The sequence below is a fragment of the Pelophylax lessonae genome (assembly GCF_965119305.1).
Source record: "Pelophylax lessonae genome assembly, chromosome: 3".
NCBI lineage: Eukaryota > Metazoa > Chordata > Amphibia > Anura > Ranidae > Pelophylax > Pelophylax lessonae.
The window spans coordinates 533,089,336-533,109,893 of record NC_138770.1 but is presented as its reverse complement, the minus strand read 5'-3'; the positions used below and the strand labels follow the sequence as shown (position 1 = coordinate 533,109,893).

General features: G+C 43.2%; 1 protein-coding gene across 1 annotated transcript in view; it reads left to right on the top strand.

Moving 5' to 3' along the window:
* SYNJ2 (synaptojanin 2) overlaps nt 1-20,558 on the top strand; it is a 251,838-nt gene that overhangs the window by 213,224 nt on the left and 18,056 nt on the right. Inside the window, exons 20-24 of the mRNA XM_082249743.1 lie at nt 3,981-4,059; nt 6,979-7,147; nt 11,430-11,603; nt 12,917-13,048; nt 15,946-16,010. Of these exons, the coding sequence (XP_082105869.1) occupies nt 3,981-4,059; nt 6,979-7,147; nt 11,430-11,603; nt 12,917-13,048; nt 15,946-16,010 (619 nt within the window). The remainder of the gene's footprint in view (nt 1-3,980; nt 4,060-6,978; nt 7,148-11,429; nt 11,604-12,916; nt 13,049-15,945; nt 16,011-20,558) is intronic.

Here is a 20,558-nt window from a genome sequence, read left to right as displayed (position 1 = left end):
GATTTTCTCCCCGCACGTACTCGGTTTCCCGAGTGCTGTCCTTCCTTCAAACGGGTGTCGATCAGCGTTTGGCGCTGGCTACGATAAAGGGTCAGGTGTCTGCGCTGGCCGTTCTGTTTCAACGTCCCATGGCTTCCAACTCCTTGGTTGGCACTTTTGTTCAGGGTGTGCGGCATCTGGTTCCTCCTAGGAGGGATCCTCTGCCCCCTTGGGACTTGAATCTCGTTCTGTCTGTGTTGCAACGTGCTCCTTTTGAACAGATCAGGGAGATCTCGTTGTCTATGTTGTCCAAAAGGGTCGCCTTTTTGGTGGGGATCACTTCGGCTCGCAGAGTGTCGGATATGGCAGCTTTGTCCTGCAAGTCTCCGTATCTGGTTGTTCATTTGGATAAGGTGGTCTTGCGACCTAATCCTTCTTTTCTTCCGAAACGAGTTTCGGAATTCCATCTTAATGAGGATATTGTCTTGCCTTCGCTGTGCGCGAAGCCTAAACATCCAAAGGAGGTGAGATTACACTCTCTGGATGTTGTTCGGGCGATAAGGGTTTACCTTAAATCGACTGAGTCTTTTCGAAAGACGGATTCCTTGTTTGTTCTTCCAGAGGGTCCTCGGAAGGGCATGGTGGCGTCGGCCTCTACCATCGCCAAATGGATCAGGCAGACCATTGAACAGGCCTATGCTTTGCAGGGGAAGGTTCCCCCTGTGCCTGTGAAGGCGCACTCTACTAGATCTCTGAGTACGTCTTGGGCCTGTCGTCATGGGGCTTCTGTGGCCCAGGTGTGTAAGGCGGCGACTTGGTCGACCGTGCACACTTTCACAAAATTCTACAAAGTAGATGTTCAGGCATCTGCGGATGCTTCCTTTGGCCGCAAGGTTCTTAGTGCGGCGGTTCCCTAGGGTCCCTTGTGGGGACCACTGGCTGTTGGGATAAGTTTTTTATCCCCTGGTTATTTGTTTTTTCCTGGGTTGTTGCTCCTGTTGAGCACCTGTTTTTTCCTGTTGCCCAGCTGGGTTCCTTCCTTTGGTAAGGTTCCTTTCTTTGATGCGGAGACTGCGTTGCCTTTTCGGCGCGGATGCGTTTCCCACCCCTCATGTTTGCACTGCTTTGGGACGTCCCCATATGTGACGAATATGAAGAGGCGGCGACTGTCGGAGGACGTAAGAGAAAACGGAATTTTTGTAAAATCTTACCTGTAAAATTCCTTTCTCTGAGTCCTCCGACAGTCGCCGCCCCCGCCCCTCTTTTGGGGTTTGGTTGTATACTCTACTGCTATTCCACTAAAACTGAGATATGGTTACAGGAAGTAGGAGGGTATTGACTGAGGGGACCACCCCTTGAGGGTGGGATATGTTAAAAGCTTTAATGTTAACATATTCTGTTGCCTAGCTACTCCTTCGGAGCAAAGTCTAATACCCCATATGTGACGAATATGAAGAGGCGGCGACTGTCGGAGGACTCAGAGAAAGTAATTTTACAGGTAAGATTTTACAAAAATTCAGTTTTTCTCATTTTAGAGCAAGGAAAGGTTATAACCCCTGTCAGAATTTCGTTTGCCATCTGTGTCCCATTACGGAGATTTACCTTGACCTCCTGTCCTATAGCCAAACAGGAAGTGAGAGGAAATCCCTGCAAATTAAGGGAATCCCTTGGGGACCCCCAGGTCACCAGAGCTAGCGTCCCCATTGGAAGATTTCCCCTCTATTACTTTTCTGGGGACAACACAAAATTTGGGTTTTTCCTTTTCCTTTCACTTTCAATGATACTGGTAAACAGGACAGAGAGGGGGGAATCTCCCTAACGGGGGCACAGACAGCAATAAAAACTGACAGGTATTCTAATCCCTCTCCACTCTATCCAAAACTAAAGTGTAACTAAAGGCAAAACTTTTTTTTTTTTTTAAACACTTAAATAAAATGTAAAACCAAATGTTTATCTTTTTATTAGCAGACCTTTAATATTTGGTAACTGTTTGCTAATTTAACCCTTAGAGCCAGTGCCTGCTGGCCCTTTAAGGGCTTTAGAATGCTGGGAGGTGGGGCTTATGGTCATATGACCGCCGTGATTGGCTGTCATGGCAGTCACACAATCTGAAAGCTCTAGTTCGCAAAGCAGCTTTCAGTTAGCCACTGGGAACTGTGCCGGGAGCGTGCAGGCTGCCAAGAGACCACACATTTTCACCAAGAGGTTAAGGAGCACACATTTATTAAACAACTTATAATAAAATTCAACTAATATAATTATTTTAGTTTTTTTTTTATATATATATTTTATTTATGCATTATGTTCTAAAGTAAAAACATGTTTCTTTTATTATTTTTTAAAACGCTAAAGTTTTAGCTATCTTTTTATTTTTTGCTCTAAAGCTTCAATGACATTTTTTACCTATAGTGAAGAATGTCCCAAACCTTTACTGCAGGACTGCCCCTTCCTTTTCCTGTGCAGGGAGTTAATCGCTTTGGGCTCTGGGCTAAGCTGTTGTGAAAACCGTTGCCAGCGGGGCCTCACCCCCTCCCCTTCCTTCTCCATTGGGAAAAGTATTTTCATTGCTTTCATTTACTATAGCACGATCTGTGAATGGGGGAGGACTGGTGGGGGTCCTCATCTAAAAAAATTTTCACAGTAGCTTAGCTGGGATTTCAAATCTTTTAACCTCCTTAATACTTGAAAGTTCAGCCACAGGAAGAGGACGGGCTACACTGCAGTGAAGATTTCTCCAAGATCCAGCCGCCTGCATGATGTGGGACATCCTTTGTTACAAGTAATGTCGCTGAAGCTGTAGGGCAAAAAAAAATTAGCTAAACTTTTGTTTTAAATTGCCTATTAGTACATATGGAAGGTATAAATGATCTTTTTCTTCTTGCAGCAGACAGGTGGTGAATGCGAGTCTGGCATGTTAGGGTTTTCGATGCTTTTCTTCTGAGCTGCTGCTACTTGAGTCCTAAAGTGGAACTAAACCCTCCTATCATTTTCAGCCAAGGAAGCTGCCATATTAGCCTGTGTTTAATCTTCAACTGCCATAATGCTGCACATGTGATCACTTATGACACCAGCCATTGGATGGTTTGACAGTTTGTTAGAGAGCACAACCAACGTGACAGATAGCATTCCCGGCATGCCGAGAATGTAACTGTTTTTGAAACTGTTAATTTGATGGGTTTATTTCCGCTTTAAGGATCTCAGGTTACACATATAACAGAGAGACTCATAAAAGAGACCTCTCTCACTTGCCTTGTAGAGATGGTGCTGCCTAGTTCTTGAGTCTGCAGGGTTGGTCAACGAGTGCAGTGTTATGCTGGCAATACACACACAGAATTTCGGCCGTTTGCAGACTGAGTGATTATTCGTCGGTCAAAAGCGAATTGGCCACTAACTGACAGAATAAACTCTTTTACATAATCATTTTCATGATCATAATGATTGTTCGATAACATGCGCAATACGAGTCAGAATATTATTTTCGTTACAATTTTACCACACACGTATAAAGTTTTGTTGAAACGATAAATGTTTTTGCTATGGATCCATCGACATTAGCCGGGCACACAATCAAAATCGTCTGTAAACTTGTGTTCACTAACGGCCCGATTTTCGAACGATCTTTCCTAAAACTACCATTTTCTGCCAAAATTCTGTGCGTGTATGGCCAGCATTAGTCCTGGGCTTTCTTATTGGAGAGGTCAGCATGCACTTTATACACTGAAACAATGAAGAACCCTTTATTAAATGATTATTTGGAAAAATGCATGTTGTTTTTTATTATAAATGAATAAAGTACTGTTTCAAAAAACAAAGTTGACCAAAAACGAATAAAGATTTAATTGTCACATTAGCCGCCATTTCCATGTGAAATAATTTATATAGCTACTGTATCTGCATCTACACATTTTAGGCAGTTTGAAGATCCCCAAAAAATTTTCAGGGATGTAAAAATGGCCATTTTTGTATGCCATGATTATATATCTTATTGATTTTTTTTCTAGGGTAATTGGGGGACAAATGATGGTGACGTTTGCAGACAGCAGGACAGCTTTAAGTGTTCTTGATCTTGATGGTTTAAAGGTAAACTGCTTACTTCCATCAATTAACAGCATTCATAATCACCAAAATTAATATGGGCTGTTTCAATATAATTGCATTTTTATGAGTTACGGTACCTACCGAATAAGTATCATGCATTTTTTAATTTTTTTTTTATATGAATTTTCTCTTTTTTTCCAGTGTACTTAGCTGTTTTCACAGATCTATACAGACATAGCAATTAACAGTAGTAAAAATAAATTGTGCAATATTTCCAGGATCTACATATTAACAGCACCTTGTTTTATTGCCTGAATCCTGTTGTCTGCCTTATTTATGTAAATGTACAATATTCACAAAGGGAACTTGTTCCAAACATTTACTCAGGAGCATACAGATGCTTCCTAAAGGAAGAATGTCTAAATAGAAGTGTGGTATTAATAGATTTCACTACAGACATTTTTAAAATTTAGTAGAATTACCAAATTTTTTTTTTTACATTTTTGGATTTTGATCGAATGAGGACATTTTTAAATACTTGTCAGGTTTTTATTGTTACTTGTGTCCCCACATGGGATATTCACTCTGTCTACTTGTCCTGGAAACCATTGTCTGCAATAATGAAAGTGATAGGAAGTCCAAAAATGTTAGAGCTGCCACAGGAACAGAAGGTGAGTGGAAATCTACTGACTGGGACATCTGTTCTGGTGAAAACTGCATTGGAGAGAATTCCTCATTTCCTGTTATGCCTCTGGGACAGGAAGTGAGGGGAAATCTTGCAACAGGGCACATTCAGCAAAAAGAAACCCACGAGGGGGGTTAATTATTTTGTAATCTAAGCAAAAGGAAAAAAACATTTTTTAGGCCTACTTTTACTGTGTTAAAGAAGCACACTTTGCAAACCTATAAAGACAAGTGAAGATGTCTGTTGATTTAGAATAGGAAAACATTTATTATCCTGGCTTGATTGGAACTTTAAAGGACAACCTTGAGGATAGCCATGAGGGCAATTTTAAAGTGTCACTAAACCCACATCATAAAACAAATACCAATAAATGGTGTATTACATGCTGTTCATACTCACTCACTATGAGATTCGTTTTCTGCAAAAAACTGTTCCTGCTGTTCTGTATCTCCACCTTCTGTCCCCAATACAGCTAGAGATTTTGCAGCTGTGTTGGCAACTCTGCACATGCTCAGTTTTCAGTGAGTTTCTATGCCGAGAATTTCCTCCCTATCGCATCTGAGCAGCCCATGTGACTATAGAGTCGCACATGTGGGCTTATACACTGTGGTAAATGACAGCCCGCTCCCTTCCTCCTCACCAATTCCCACCAGCAAAATAAAGGTAGGATATTACATGTAGATCAACTGCTTGCTGACCTCCCTATAGTACTTTTACTGCTACAAGGCAGTAGCTGTGGGCAGAATCATGTATTTAAATGTTATTCTGCATTTCTGCCTGTAGGGGGTGCAGCCGCGTCAACGGCAGGCTGCTTTTGCTGTGATAATTCACAGCAGGAGCTAATCTCTGAGTTCCGAAGAGGGCTCTCTCCCACCATGATTAGTAAGTGAGATATGCGTATGTAAACAAGGCATATGTCAGTTTTGACAGGTCGAAAGGTACAATCCGGTTTTTCTGCAAAGCAGAGATGATGATCGCTCTTTTTTCGTAGTTAAAGTAGCACACAGTGTACACAAAAACACAGCCTAGACACACAGTTAACCCTTTGATCGCCCGTGATGGTAACCACTTCCCTGCTAGTGTCATTAGTACAGTGACAGTGTACATTTTTCGTGTCATTAGTACAGTGACTGTGTATATTTTTAGCACTGATTGGTGTCACTGGTTTCCAAAAAGTGTCAATTAGTGTCCAACAGCCCACTGGAATATCACAGTCATGCTATAAGCCGCTGATCACCACCATTACTAGTAATAAAAATAAACCTAAATTCCATAAATATATCCCATAGGTTCAATACGACATAATGTTTGCGTTAACCAATCACAACTTTTTTCTTTACTAAAAACATGTAGCAGAATACATATTGGCCAAATTTTATGAAGAAATTAGATATTTTTCATTTTTTTTATTTTATTGGATATGTTTTATAGCAGAAAGTAAAAAATAATGTTCTTTTTTTCAAAATTGTTGGTCTTTTTTTGTTCATAGCGCAAAAAAATAAAAAACACAGTGGTGATCAAATATCTCCAAACAAATGGACATATACGTTTTATTTGGGTACAGGGTCGCACAACCGCACAATTGTCAGTTACAGTAACGCAGTGCAGTTTCGCAAAAAAGTGACCTGGTCAAGTGGTTAATGGAGGCTTCTCCTCCCTCTTCTACTAAGACACAGGCTGGAGACGTGTGACACAGCCTTTGACAGGCAGAAATCCGCCCACACCATGTTATTTCCACCAAATAATAAAGATGTGATTTCAGCTATATATTTGTATGACAATTTAAAACCGTTTATTGATATTATTTATTTATTTATTTTTACTCTGTATTCCAAAGGCTGTTTTTTATTTTTATTTTGAACATGTGACCAGCAACAGAGGACTAGAAGCTCCTCCTGTTTATGTTTAGGCTGGGAAAGATCTGGGTTATGTGACAGCTATATAAATTGATTAGGAAAAAGGTACTTAGATTTTTTTTTTTTTATAATTAAAGTGCCATCATCTGCATACAGAAAGAGAAGGGACAATGTAAATTAAACAGTGTGTGTTTAGTATCACTGTAATTTTAATGCACTATAGCAGTATTATGGACCTTTCATTTGCAAACTGATTCTGCATGAGATGGGATGGACTGGTTCATTACAATCAGCTGGTGCATTCTTGGTGTTCTAATGAAAAAGCAGCAGAGTCTTCAAAAGTATTTAACGCTTGGGAATTATCTCACTGAAACTGAAATTCCTATTGTAGTGGGAGTCTAAAATTGTATTTTCTTGCAGGTAAATGGCAAAACAGTAAAAATAAGACCAAAGACAGAAGATTGGTTGCAGGGTCTTCAGGAAGAAATTGCTCGGAATAGAGACAGTGTAGCATTACTGTCACCCAATGCCAACTCCTGTCTTCTGGAGGAAACTTTTGATTTTTCAAGTCTGGACTATGAATCGGAAGGTAAAAAAGAAAATAAAATTGCTTACATTTGCTTTAACTTTATGTTCATATTAATTTTAAACTTTAAAACAGGGCAAACATAAACTGCGCTATTGTTCTAAAATAAACATAAACATCAAAGACAGCCGCAAACTCTACTGTGAGATGCAGCACAGAGACGGACACCAATGGTTAAAATAAAGTTCCAATGTGGTAAAAAGGTTCTGTGATTGCATCCACACCATCGGCCATCTTTAGTTAAGTGATCCTGTAACAGTCACTTCCACCATAGGCAAAATGCTTGCGTACCAGATAACACAGACCTTCTATTATGGAAGGTCAGTAACACTTGTGGATCTAAACACATCCAGGGCCTTTAATCGTCCCAGAAACCTCTTAGGGAATGTAGAATCAACGTCCAGGTACTTATATAATAAATGGTCCCCAAAATACAAAAGGCTCGTCATACTATAAAAATCCTTAAAAGCTTTATTAGAGGCCTACAATATTGCACTTACATCATGAAGAACTTAATCGCATTAGGAACAAACCAAGCCAGCCGGCTACTCACAGCTACCTGTGCTTCTGAGATTTGAGAAGCGTGTTGACGTCAGCATGTCACTCCCCTTACTTATGCATTTCTTCATAAGATGACGTCTTATGACAAAACGCGTAGGGAGGAGCGACGTGCTGGTGATGGGTAATTGCCTGTAGCCGGCTGGGTTAGTTTGTTATTAATTCGATTACATGTTCTTGATGATGTAAGTGTAATATTTTTTGCCTCTAATAAAGCTTTTAAGGATATTTATACTATAGGGAGCCTTTTGTATTTTGGGGACCATCTATGATATCTTTAACTGGATGGTGATTCTACATTCCCTAAGACGTTCCTGGGATGTTTAAAGGCCCTTGCTGGGTTTAGAGCCACAAGTGTTACTGACCTTCCGTGATAGAAGGTCCGTGCTATCTGGTGAGCGAGCATTTTGCCTATAGTGGAAATGACTGTCACCAAATCACTTAACTAAAGGTGGGGAATGGTACGGATGCTATCACAGAACCTTTTTTACCATTAGTGTCTGACTCTAAATATTTTTTTCAGCGCAACTCTGTTTATGAATATTTCATTTTCAACTTTGCAAAGTATTTTTTTTTAAGATAGTTCTATCCAGCTTTTAGAAAGGGAGGCTAGATTATTTTCCTGTTTTTGTATTTAGAAACCCTGAGGTTGACTTACTAAAGGCAAATATACTGTGCACTGCAAGTGCAGTTGCTCCAGAGCTTAGTAAATGAGGTAACGTTTGACTTTGCAAAGAATCGCATGCAAGGAAAATAGCATTTTTGCTTGTACGTGATTGGATGATAGAAATCAGTGGAAAAGGAGGCATATAGGATTCTTTGGGTGAGCCAGAGAAAAGAGTTCGAAATGTGGCCCAGTCAGGGGATGAATTAGGCAGGTGGTGTCCTGTAAAGCACTTCAGCAGCACTCTATTATAGGGAAGCACACTCTGATAAATCAAAACAGAAAGAAGGAGCTTCTAAGTGTAGTAAAAACAAGACATGTATTTTCCCAAGGAAGATTAAAAACACTTACAAAATGTAAAAAGTATACAGGCTCATCAATGTGTGTGAAGAACGTTTAGTGGGAGGTTTCCTGTGCGGTATAGTAGCCGATGGATGAGAGCGCTGACCTGAGAATTCTGGCAGGGTAGAAGGTCGTAACACAATAGAAGAACAGGGGAGATTGCTGTACTAATATCCCATTGTTAGTACAGTGGCTCTGACCTGAGCTGTCAGCTTTTTTTTCGTTCAGCCCTCTGGATTGAATGAAAAAAAAAAACTTGTAGTGTGTACCAGGCTTAAGTCTTTAACCCTTTCGCTGCCAAGCCCTGAGCCCCACTTTTAAACTCAGCTGGCCGGCCCATTTTTACAGTTTTTCCACTTGTCTTTTAAATTTTCTCTTACAACTTTCAGAATTTGTAAAAGACCCCCCCCCCCCCCCCCAAACCATATATTTTCTGAAAGCACGTGACCTGTAGAATAAAAAAAAAAAAGGGGTGCTACTGATTTTTTAGGCCCCGCGATATTTGCGCAAATGTTTATCAAATCAATATTTTCACTGAAAATACACTTAAATCATTATTAGTTTACTCCGTGTCAGTGATGACTGAACAGTGATCGGTATCGGTCACTTTGTTCATTCAGGCAAGAAAAGGGGCTGATAAACACATGTTTACCAGCCCCCTTGCTCTCCATCCTGAAACACTGCACTTGCCAATCTCCCAGGCAGCAGCTGGCGAGAGGGGGTGGAGGGAACACTGGCTAGCAGTGCTGCATGGAGGGGCCGCGGGGGATCGTGAGTGAGGGGGGCACGGAAGGGAGGTCCCAGTGGAAAAATCACTCATTATGTTAAAAAACAAACTGCAATTGCCAGTGGAAGTGGTGCGGGGGGAGCCGGCTAATGCATCAGATCCACAAAGTTCCGTGCTCATGGGGGAGGGGGGTGTGCGCTGTCGGTGGGTTATAATTGATGCGGGGGGGGGGAATCAGTGGTATGGTGAAGGCAGAGGACAGAAGGAGGGGGGAGCCAGAGGGGGGGGGCAGCACAGGCATTCCAGGCAGTGGAGGAGAGAAAGCAGTAGGTAAGAGTTAGAGAGGTGGTGGTTGGAGTGGGGGGTGGCTGTCATTTTAGGTAAAATGCTCTGATCAGTAGCTTGTTAGCTATTATTTTGTTCAGCAGAGTCTGCAGAGCATCTTTGCTTTAAGTTCTTATGGTCAGTGAAGTAACCATGAACTTAGAGCTGAAGGAGGAATGAGGTTCGTACGGGGTAGTATTACTAAACCCACAACAGTAAAATCAGCCTATATATGCAATAAAGCGTGCTTGGTATACTCACTGTGGAACCAAAGGGATTAATCCTGTGCATGGTGTAAAAAGGCTATTTGATCATGTCTCCTCTGATCCTCCCCTTCTTCTACTGTCCCCAATCCATCACCTGACAGTACAGAGCCTTGGGGGCACTCTGCACATACTCAGTTTGGTGTGTATTGCTAGAGAGTTTTTTTTTTTTTAGGGTGCATTTGATCAGCACAGGGCCAATCAGCACTGTCCAGACCGAGGGTCAGGGGTCCTGCAGCCTAATAGGACAGTCAGAAGAGAATGAAAACTACCTGTACAAGCTTTGACCAGTGCTCGGCCGGACACTGATCAAAGTCACAAGACTGCTATAACTGCTGATGAGAAAAGGTCTTTAGCCATTTGTATTTAATAAAATAAATGGATTTTTAATGTTCTGGGTACTGTGGGAGAACAGAATATAAAGAATGTAGGGTCCTGGGTTTAGTAACACACATATTGTATTGTAATGTATTCCTTTGTTTCTGCGCATGCAGGGTCAAAAAACGTTTCGTACAAATACCATACTAATTACATGAAAATAGTTTGTTTTGTTATTGTATGAGAAAATTTTGCGTGCTTGTCCCTTCAGATTGTTTCACAATACCTGCCGTAATTGGCTCTCAAAAGCTGAGTACTAACAATCAGATTATCTAAGACAATTGCTCTGAATTTTTTTTTTGTGTTCGGTATTCTCATTACGATATAAAAGAATCCTGATAAAAAAGCTAAACATAGTAGTAGAACAAGGTAGTCTGTATAGATACATACAAGAAGACCTGCTTAAGGTGAAGTTGACTAATCTGAAGCTAAACACTATATACAACTTAGAACAAAAAAAAGACTCAGGCAGAGAAGGCAAAAAAGTGTTGTCAAAGTGATATATTTTAGTGTTAGCTGAAAAATACTGTAAAACTTTTACAAGAAATATTTTGAGTCTTATTTACTAATTGAGTTGAGAATCCTCAAATATTTAGTCAAGTAAAAAGAATATCCCCATTTATTTCTTGCGTCTGCATGTGATTGGGCATTCAGATTGAACACCGCCACCATTTAACGAGTCAAGGTTCCTAACTCCTTTAGTAAATCACCCAATTGTACTGTATTTTGCATGGTGTTAGTGGAAAATATAATACTTTTACATTTGTGCACCATCTGAACATTAGAGTTAGAAAACTTCCTCCTCCAGACAATGGGTTTAGCTTTCAATTAGAGCCAGTCTACAGCCAGACTAGATGACAGGGAGAGTGACCATACAGTTCAAACGTGGGACCAAAAGATCTTCATTTGGAATTTTGTAGTGTTTTCCCCTTAGGTATTTTGGGAATAACTACCTTCTATTTTGTTTGGTTCATAGGTTAAAAAATGATTGCTATATAGCTAAACATTTTTTTTTTTAAATTTCCACAGGTGATATATTGGAAGATGACTCTGATGAAGTTATGTCTCAGTATCTAATAACTGACAGGTCAGCAGCAAGTGATAGCTTGTCTTTGGGGAATGAACAGCTGCCTGCAACACACACATCATCATCATCAACTAAAACTTCTTTCATGAGTCCTAGGAAGCCTCACTCATTTAAAGGTAAAAGCAAAGGGTTGTTCTATTTATTTCTCTACACTCCAATTCTTTCAATCTTGAAATGTAGGACATTGTTGCTGTTTACAATTGTAGGCTGTTATTGTAAAACTATTGCGTATGAACAAAATGTATTAAACCTATCCATGAATCTAATGAATGTAAGACAACTATCAATAATTCTAAAATGACAGTCGGTTTATAATAAAAATATATTATTATAAATAGCTTATTGCTACTGAAGATACACCATATTGCCTTTACACACACATGACCTTTAATGGCATCCCAGTCTTAGTCTGTAGGGTTCATTGAGTTGGCCCACCCTTTGCCGCTATAACGGCTTCAACTCTTCTGGGAAGGCTGTCCACAAGGTTTAGGATTGTGTCTATGGGAATGTTTGACCATTCTTCCAGAAGGACACGAAGGCCTGTCTCGCAGTCTCCTCTCAAATTCATCCCAAAGGTGTTCTATTGGGTTGAGGTCCGGACTCAGTGCAGGCCAGTCAAGTTTCTCCAACCCCAAACCCGCTCATCCATGTCTTTATGAACCTTGCTTTGTGCACTGGTCCAAATCATTTGGTGGAGGGGAGATTATGGTGTGGGGTTGTTTTTCAGGGGTTGGGCTCGGCCACTTAGTTTCAGTGTAGGAAACTCCTAGGATGTCAGCATATGTAAACATTTTGGACAATTTCATGCTTCCAACTTTATGAGAACAGTTTGGGGGATGGTCCCTTCATGTTCCAACATGACTGCGCACCAGTGCACAAACAAGGTCCATAAAGAGATGGGCGAGCGTGTTTGGGGTGGAGGAACTTGACTAGCCTGTGCAAAGTCCTGACCTCAGCTCGATAGAACACCTTTGGGATGAATTAGACTGGAAATTGCGAGCCAGGCCTTATCCAACATCAGTTCCTGACCTCACAAATGCGCTTCTGGAAGAATGGTCAAACATTCCCATAGACACACTCCTAAACCTTGTGGACAGCCTTTCCAGAAGAGTTGAAGATGTTATAGCAGCAAAGGGTGGGCCAACTCCATATTGAACCCTACAGACTAAGACTGGGATCCCATTAAAGTTCATGTGCGTGTAAAGGCAGGCATCCCAATATTTATGACACCGGTGGCTCCTGGTGGTGTGTCTGAACCAGTGAGGAGGCAGAGAGCTGGAAGAGCAACTGCTCTTGTGTGAATCTCAGCTCTGGGTCAAGATCGGGCTCAGATAAGTACTGGGGGGCTGCATAATGAAGGTTTTCTTTACCTTCATGCATAGAATCATTTTAATTTTGATCTATGTTTATAAATATGTTTTATTTCCAGATGATGCAGATTTGGTAGCCCTGAAGAAAGAACTTGAAGATGCTGGGGAAGTACGTTCTCGATCACCGAACAGATCACTGTCTGTTCCTAATCGGCCTCGTACACGCCCACCACAAAGACCACCACCTCCAAGTAAGAGGACCTATATGTATATTCAAATTAAATGACATGCAGAATCATTGAACATCTTCAGGTTGTTAGAGAACCTTATTGCACTATATATGAATGTTATATGAATGTGATGAACATTTTCCAATCAAGGGACCAGTTAATTGTCACAGATGGGAGTTCATTCCCAGTGGGGGACAGACTGGTTAACCTGGATTTGGTTGTAGCAGTTGGGGCTAGGCAGTGCTGTGGGCAAAGGAGGAGACACAGAGCACCAATGGAGTAACAGAGGAGGGTGGTGGCACAAAAAGACTAGGACTCAGCATGCCCACACATTTAGCAAAGGTGTGAGCCCTTAGAAGGGCCAAAGCACAGAATCTTAGAGGCATCTCGTCTTCACCAGACACCCTGCAAGGAGTGATGGGTTTTGCTACTGACCAGTCCCAGGTTGCGGCCCTCTGACTCATTTGAGCAGGCAGCTACTGGGAACTGTGTGCAGGTATGTAGGAAAGAGTTTTTTTTTAACGTAGGGGCTCCAGAGCCATTGAATAAGTACAGCCGTAGGCAGTGAGGGATGCAGGAAACACCAGAACACAGGAAGGAGAGTCTTAGATACACAGGAGGTTGTGAGAAGATCATTCAGAAACATAGTCAACTGATTGGTGGGCACAAAATTACACAGAGACACTGAATGCAAGCTGGAGTGCACAGGTTACAGGCTAAAGTTAACAGGGTCTACACAGAATACACAGGGGTCACAGAAGCAGTATGCATCCTAAAGTGTACAGCAGCCACAGGACCAAGATGTAAGCTGAAGAGTACATGGGTCACAGAAGCAGAATTCAAGCTGTTATGCCCTGGGTCACAGGTACAGAGGATACAGGCTAGAGAGCCCAGGGATCACAGGAGTAGGATACACTGGAGATCACAGGAGGAACAAGTGGCACAGGAGAGCACGGAGGATTGATGTGGAAATCCTGGGAGGCACTGGGAGTCCAGCTGCTAGCATGTGGACACCTTGCTTGAACAATGAGCAACACACCAGCTAACCTTTCAAAGCTGCACCCTCTCAGTGTAACCGCCAGGAAAACAGAGGTAAAGACCCAGCGCTGGAGCATGGATCGGTTAGGTGTGAACTGAATATACAGTGGTGATCGAAAGTTTGGGCACCCCAGGGAAAAATTTGTATTAATGTGCATAAAGAAGCCAAGGAAAGATGGAAAAATCTCCAAAAGGCATCAAATTACAGATTAGACATTCTTATAATATGTCAACAAAAGTTAGATTTTATTTCCATCATTTACACTTTCCAATAACAGAAAACCAAAAAAATGGTGTCTGCAAAAGTTTGGGCACCCTGCAGAGTTAATATATTGTACTGCCCCCTTTGACAAGTATCACAGCTTGTAAACGCTTTTTGTAGCCAGCCAAAAGTCTTTCAATTCTTGTTTGAGGTATCTTTGCCCATTCTTCCTTACAAAAGTCTTCCAGTTCTTTGAGATTTCTGGGCTGTCTGTCACGCACTGCTCTTTTAAGGTCTATCCATAGATTTTCAATTATGTTGAGGTCAGGAGATTGTGAAGGCCATGGCAAAACCTTCAGTTTACGCCTCTGGATGTAATCCCCCGTGGATTTCGAGGTGTGTTTAGGATCATTATCCATTTGTAGAAGCCATTCTCTCTTTAACTTCAGCTTTTTCACAGATGGCATTAAGTTAACATCCAAAATTTGCTGAAATTTTATTGAATCCATTTTTCCTTCTACTCGTGAGATGTTCCCTGTGCCAATGGCTGCAATACAACCCCAAAGCATGATTGATCCACCCCCATGCTTAACAGTTAGTCAGAGGTTGTTTTCATTAAATTCTGTGCCCCTTCTTCTCCAAACGTACCTTTGCTCATTCCGGCAAAAAAGTTCAATTTTAACCTCATCAGTCCACAGAACTTGTTTCCAAAATGCATCAGGCTTGTCTATATGTTCATTTGCAAAGTTCAAACGCTGATTTTTGTGGTGAGGACATAGGAGAGGTTTTCTTCCGATGACTCTTCCATGAAGACCATATTTGTACAAGTATCTCTTTATAGTGGAATAGTGTACCACAACTCCAGTGTCTGCCAGATCTTTCTGGAGGGATCGTGCAGTCAAACGTGGGTTTTGAATTGTTTTTCTCACAATCCTGCGAGCTGTTCTGTCTGATATTTTTCTTGGTCTTCCAGATCTTGCTTTAACTTCCACTGTTCCTGATGACTGCCATTTCTTAATTACATTCCGAACAGAGAATATTGACATCTGAAAATGCTTTGCTATCTTCTTATAGCCTTCTCCAGCTTTGTGAGCGTCAACTATTTTCAGTTTCAGTTTTCTAGACAACTGCTTAGAAGATTCCATGGTGCTGATTGTTGGGGCAAGGTCAGATGAGTCTGGGCATTTAAAACCTTTGAGATTGACATCACCTGCTCTTCCCAGACGATGATTGAGAACAATCCATGACGCTGGCAGGTCTCAGCCCTGCAAAGGGGGCAAATTCTGCAGGGTGCCCAAACTTTTGCAGACGCCATTTTTTTGTTTTCTGTAATTTTGAAAGTGTCAATGATGGAAATAAAATCTAACTTTTGTTGAAATATTATAAGAATGTCTAATCTGTAATTTGATGCCTTTTGGAGATTTTTTCATCTTTCCTTGGCTTCTTTATGCACATTAATACAAATTTTTACCTGGGGTGCCCAAACTTTCGATCACCACTGTAGTTAATATTTGTTCTCATTCTACTGTTGTCCTTGTTCTCCTGTTATTTGGAACGCTTGTGAGAGTCACTTATGGGCTAATTAGCTTTGTGCTGAGGTTCTTTATTAAGAATATGTGGCCTATTTTGAATGCTGTGTTATAGTTTAAACAGTTAAATTTTAATTTTTGTTTCACAGAAAGCAACCTTTCAGCGTCAATTCCACAACCATTGAAGCTTCTTCCTGGAGCTCCCCAGCATCCTGTAAGTCTAAAACTTTGTAGTTATCAAGTTGTTCAGTTTTACACATACTATACCCACATGTCAGTACATAACAAAGAATCTGTGTTTCTCTGTCGCTCATTGACAGACGTAGTCCTCCTTGATTAATATCAACTCGGGTTATACTGCCCTCTACAGGAGTAGGACTAGACAGGAAAGAAAACGTTCTGGCCACACCTTAGGGGCAGTCCCAGAGGGTATATCCTCTCACTTCCTGCTACAGCAAATCAGTTTTTTTCTGTCTAGTTAGGAGTAAGGACCTAAGTTCCTTGCTGGGATCTTTGGTCCTGGCAAGATTTTTTAGAAATACTTTTTTAGGCAGCTTTTCTTCTCCAGTGTTCCTGTGAGATCTTCAAGAAAGCCGGTCACTTCCACAGGCCGCACAGCCTCCCGCAGGCCGCACAGGCCGAGTGCACACTTCCGCAGGCCGCACAGGCCAAGTGCATACTCCCGCAGGCCTCACAGGCCGAGGACACCTCCCGCAGGCCGCACAGGCCGAGCGCACACTCCCGCAGGCTGCACAGACCGAGTGCACACCTCCCGCAGGCCGCTGCTAGCTTGCAAGCCGCCGATATCCTACACAGGCCGCCGCCATTTTCCTGCTGATCGCACGGGGCCGCCATATTGGCGTAGCCTCGTGTCTCCAGCATGGGGGCGGCCATGTTTGAGGTGACCAAACCCCTCGAGGAGCTATGGGGAGGCACCGGAAGGCGTGTAAAGGGGGCGGAGCCGCCTCCTCGGCCCGGGAAAGCAAGCCAAAGACTTCCTGTCTGTAACAGACAGTGCTGGAAGCAGGTTGATAAGAAACTTCTGTGCATCAGGTGAGCCTTGGGGTCTCTCTCTCTCTCTCTCTCTCTCTGAGGAGTCCAAGCAGGTACACTGAGGGGCGCTATTGCGCTGGGGGACTAAGTAAAAAAAAAAAAAATGTTTTTTCTTGCAATTAATTTTTTGTGTTTGCTGGCAAGTGTCTTGTTAATCATGAACCCTGCCACACATGTATCCCCACCTGATCCCCTCGAGGTGGCCGCAGGACCCTCCAGTACCCCACTTGTGATGATGCATTATCAGCAGTTTGGAGTCTTTGGTATCCCGGGTGGAGGTAGCCTGTCAGGGACGGGGGTCAAGAAAAGCGACCCCCGCCTACCCTTCTTTCATCTGATACTTCAGATACGGATTCTGAGCTGGTCATTGCAGCCCCTTTTCTGGGGTTGATGTCTCAGGTACGGTCTCCTCAGACAGTGAGGAGGACGCTTCTGCCTCCGCCATAGCACAAGAAGCGTTGGTGGAGGCACTAGTTGTGTCTTGAGATTACACCGGCAGAGGTAGCTAAGACTGATACTAGCAAGCCTACCAAAATGGCAAAGGGTTTCCCTTGCCCAAATGGGGTCGTCCGAAAACGAACCCCTGCTATTTCCAAACGCATTGCTAGGCGCTATCAGTTTGAGGTATCCCTCATTATAAGATGGACGGTACCACCAATAGTGGACTCACCGATTGCCAGACTAAATAAAGCCACTGTTATCCCGTTGGATTGACAGAATGGGCCCCCACCCATCTCTAGGGTGGGGGGACGTCTTCACCGGTTTCCGGATCCATGGCTTTCCAGAATCCCGGATAAAGGGGTTCGCGAGGTCATACGGTCGGGATACAAGATCGAGTTTCGATCACTTCCACCGGTGCGATTCTTCCCTTCCAATATTCGACATCCCCGGCTCGCTTGAAAAGCTTTGCGGGGGACAGCTTGATGCAACAAGGAGTGGGAGTTCCCATTCCTTGGATAGTTTCAGGGGTTCTAGTCGAACCTGTTCACAATGCCCAGGAAAAAGGGCTAGGTGCGTCCAATTCTGGTCTTGGGAGAGATGGAGTCCATCCGAACAGTGGTGGCCTCCCTGCATCAGGGGGATCTCCTGGCGTCCATAGACATTTAGGATGCCTATCTTCATATCCCCATCTTCACAGGCTGGTTCCCACCAGGACACTGAACTATCTGGGCCTGATTTTGGATACATCCTTGGCAAGAGTGTTTCTCCATGCAGAGAAACTCCAGAAGATTCAGTCATTGATTCGGATGTTGCTGTCCGTCAACTGGCTGGGACTGATGGTCGCCTCCTTAGAGGCAGTACCGTTTGCCCAGTCTCATACCCGAATTCTCCAAGAGGAGATTCTTCTCAAATGGAATCGGAATCCCGATTCCCTGGACAATCGGATCCGATTGAGCGAGCGGACCAGGGAGGCTCTGGTCTGGTGGCTTCGATCTCTGATGCTCAGCCAGGGGAAGTCATTTCTTCTGATAAATTCCAGGTTACCGATAAATGTGTTGGAACTGAGAGCGATCAGACTTTGTCCGATTTACTGGACCGAGCAGCTCCAGGGCAGCCCGGTTCGGATCCAATCGGACTATGCCACGGTCATGACTTATGTCAATCACCAAGGGGCACCAAGAGTGCCCTGGCGGCCATAGAAGTGGCCAACATTCTTTATTGGGCGGAACAGTTCCAGCTCACTCCGCGATATTCATCCCGGGGGTGGACAGGCAGATTATCTCAGCCGTCAGATTCTGGATCAAGAGGAATAGTCTCTTCATCCAGAGGTATTTCACCAGCTGTCCCTTCATTGGGGCACCCCGGATATGGATCTGTTGGCATGTCGGCTCAACAGGGCTCGTGCCCGCGATCCTCTAGCGGACGCAGCAGACGCGCTGAGCGCCCCGTAGGGGCAGTATCAGCTATTATATGTCTTCCCCCCTCTCAAGTTGCTGCTGAGATTTCTCCGCAGGATAGAGGTGGAGGGAACTCCAGTTATCCTGGAAATTCCGGGCTGGCCTCGTCAAGCCGGGTTCCTCTCAGGGAGGATCTGCGGTCTCAAGGACCGATCTTCCATCGTGCTTTACAGTCGCTGGCTGTAACGGCCTGGCCATTGAGACCCAGGTACTGAAGGACAGAGGATTGTCAGCTTCAGTTATTCCTACTCTAAATAAAGCAAGGAAAGCGACTTCCAGCAAAGTCTATTATCGCACATGGAAGACTTATATTGCGTGGTGTGAATCCTTGGGATTTCCCCCACGTACTTATTTGGTGACCCGTATTTTGGCTTTTTTGCAAAAGGGGGTTGAGCAGAAACTATCCTTGAGCACCATCAAGGGTCAGTTTTCAGCATTAGCAATCTTCTTTCAGAAGCCTTTGGCTACTCATTCCTTGGTGCGGAATTTCATCCAGGGGGTGCGGCACTTGGCTCCGCCAGTGCGCGCGCCCTTACTGCCCTGGGATCTTAATTTGGTTTTGTCGGTTCTGCAGAAACCTCCCTTTGAAAATATCAGGGAGATTCCCTTGCTTACATTATCCCAGAAGGTGGCCTTCTTGGTGGCTATCACTTCTGCACGCAGGGTGTCAGAACTGGCTGCATTATCATGCCATTCCCCATATCTAGTGGTTCATAGGGATAAGGTAGTTCTTCATCCGAAGCCATCCTTTCTTCCTAAGGTGGTTTCAGATTTCCATCTGAATGAAGATATTGTGCTACCTTCCTTGTGTCCTAAGCCCAATCATCCTCTGAACTATGCGTTGCATTCCTTGGATGTGGTTCGGGCAATCAGGGTATACCTGAAGACTACGGAATCGTTCCGTGAGACGGATTCACTTTTTGTGATCACGGATGGCCCCAGAAAGGGGTTGCCTGCATCTGCCGCGACTATCTCCAAATGGATCAGACAGACGGTGGTACAGGCTTATTCTATTTAAGGGTCGGAATCCTCCGTTCCCTGTTAAGGCGCACTCTATTCGGGCGCTTAGTGTTTCCTGGGCCTTCCACCATCAGGCGTCAGGGGTCCAGGTTTTCAAGGCGATTACTTGATCGTCGGTTCATACCTTTACAAAATTTTATAAAGTTGATGTGATGGCATCGTCGGATGCCTCATTTGGCCGCAAGGTTTTGCAGGCCGCAATTTGAGTAGACCGTTGGTCTACCTCGAGGGTTTGTTGGGTTTTTTCACTTAGGTCTCATCTTTTTGCTCGATGAGTCCTTAATGCTTCTGGTTGGCTCCGGTTGGGCCTTCTGGATTTTGATTTCTGTTATCCCACCCCTTATTTGTGGCACTGCTTTGGGACGTCTCGAGTTGATATTAATCAAGGAGGACTACGTTTGTCAATGAGCGACAGAGAAAAATTGATTTTTGTAAGATCTTACCGTAAAATCCTTTTCTCTTAAGCTCATTGACAGACGTAGTACCCGCCCCTCTGTTTTCTGAGTTGGGTTGGGTTAAATTCTCTAAACACTGCTTTGTGACATAACTGATTTGCTGTAGCAGGAAGTGAGAGGATATACCCTCTGGGACTGCCCCTAAGGTGTGGCCAGAACGTTTTCTTTCCTGTCTAGTCCTACTCCTGTAGAGGGCAGTATAACCCGAGTTGATTATTAATCAAGGAGGACTACGTCTGTCAATGAGCTTAAGAGAAAAGGATTTTACGGTAAGATCTTACAAAAATCAATTTTTTTCTCTTTTTTTCATTGACGGACACAGCTCCTGATCTTCTT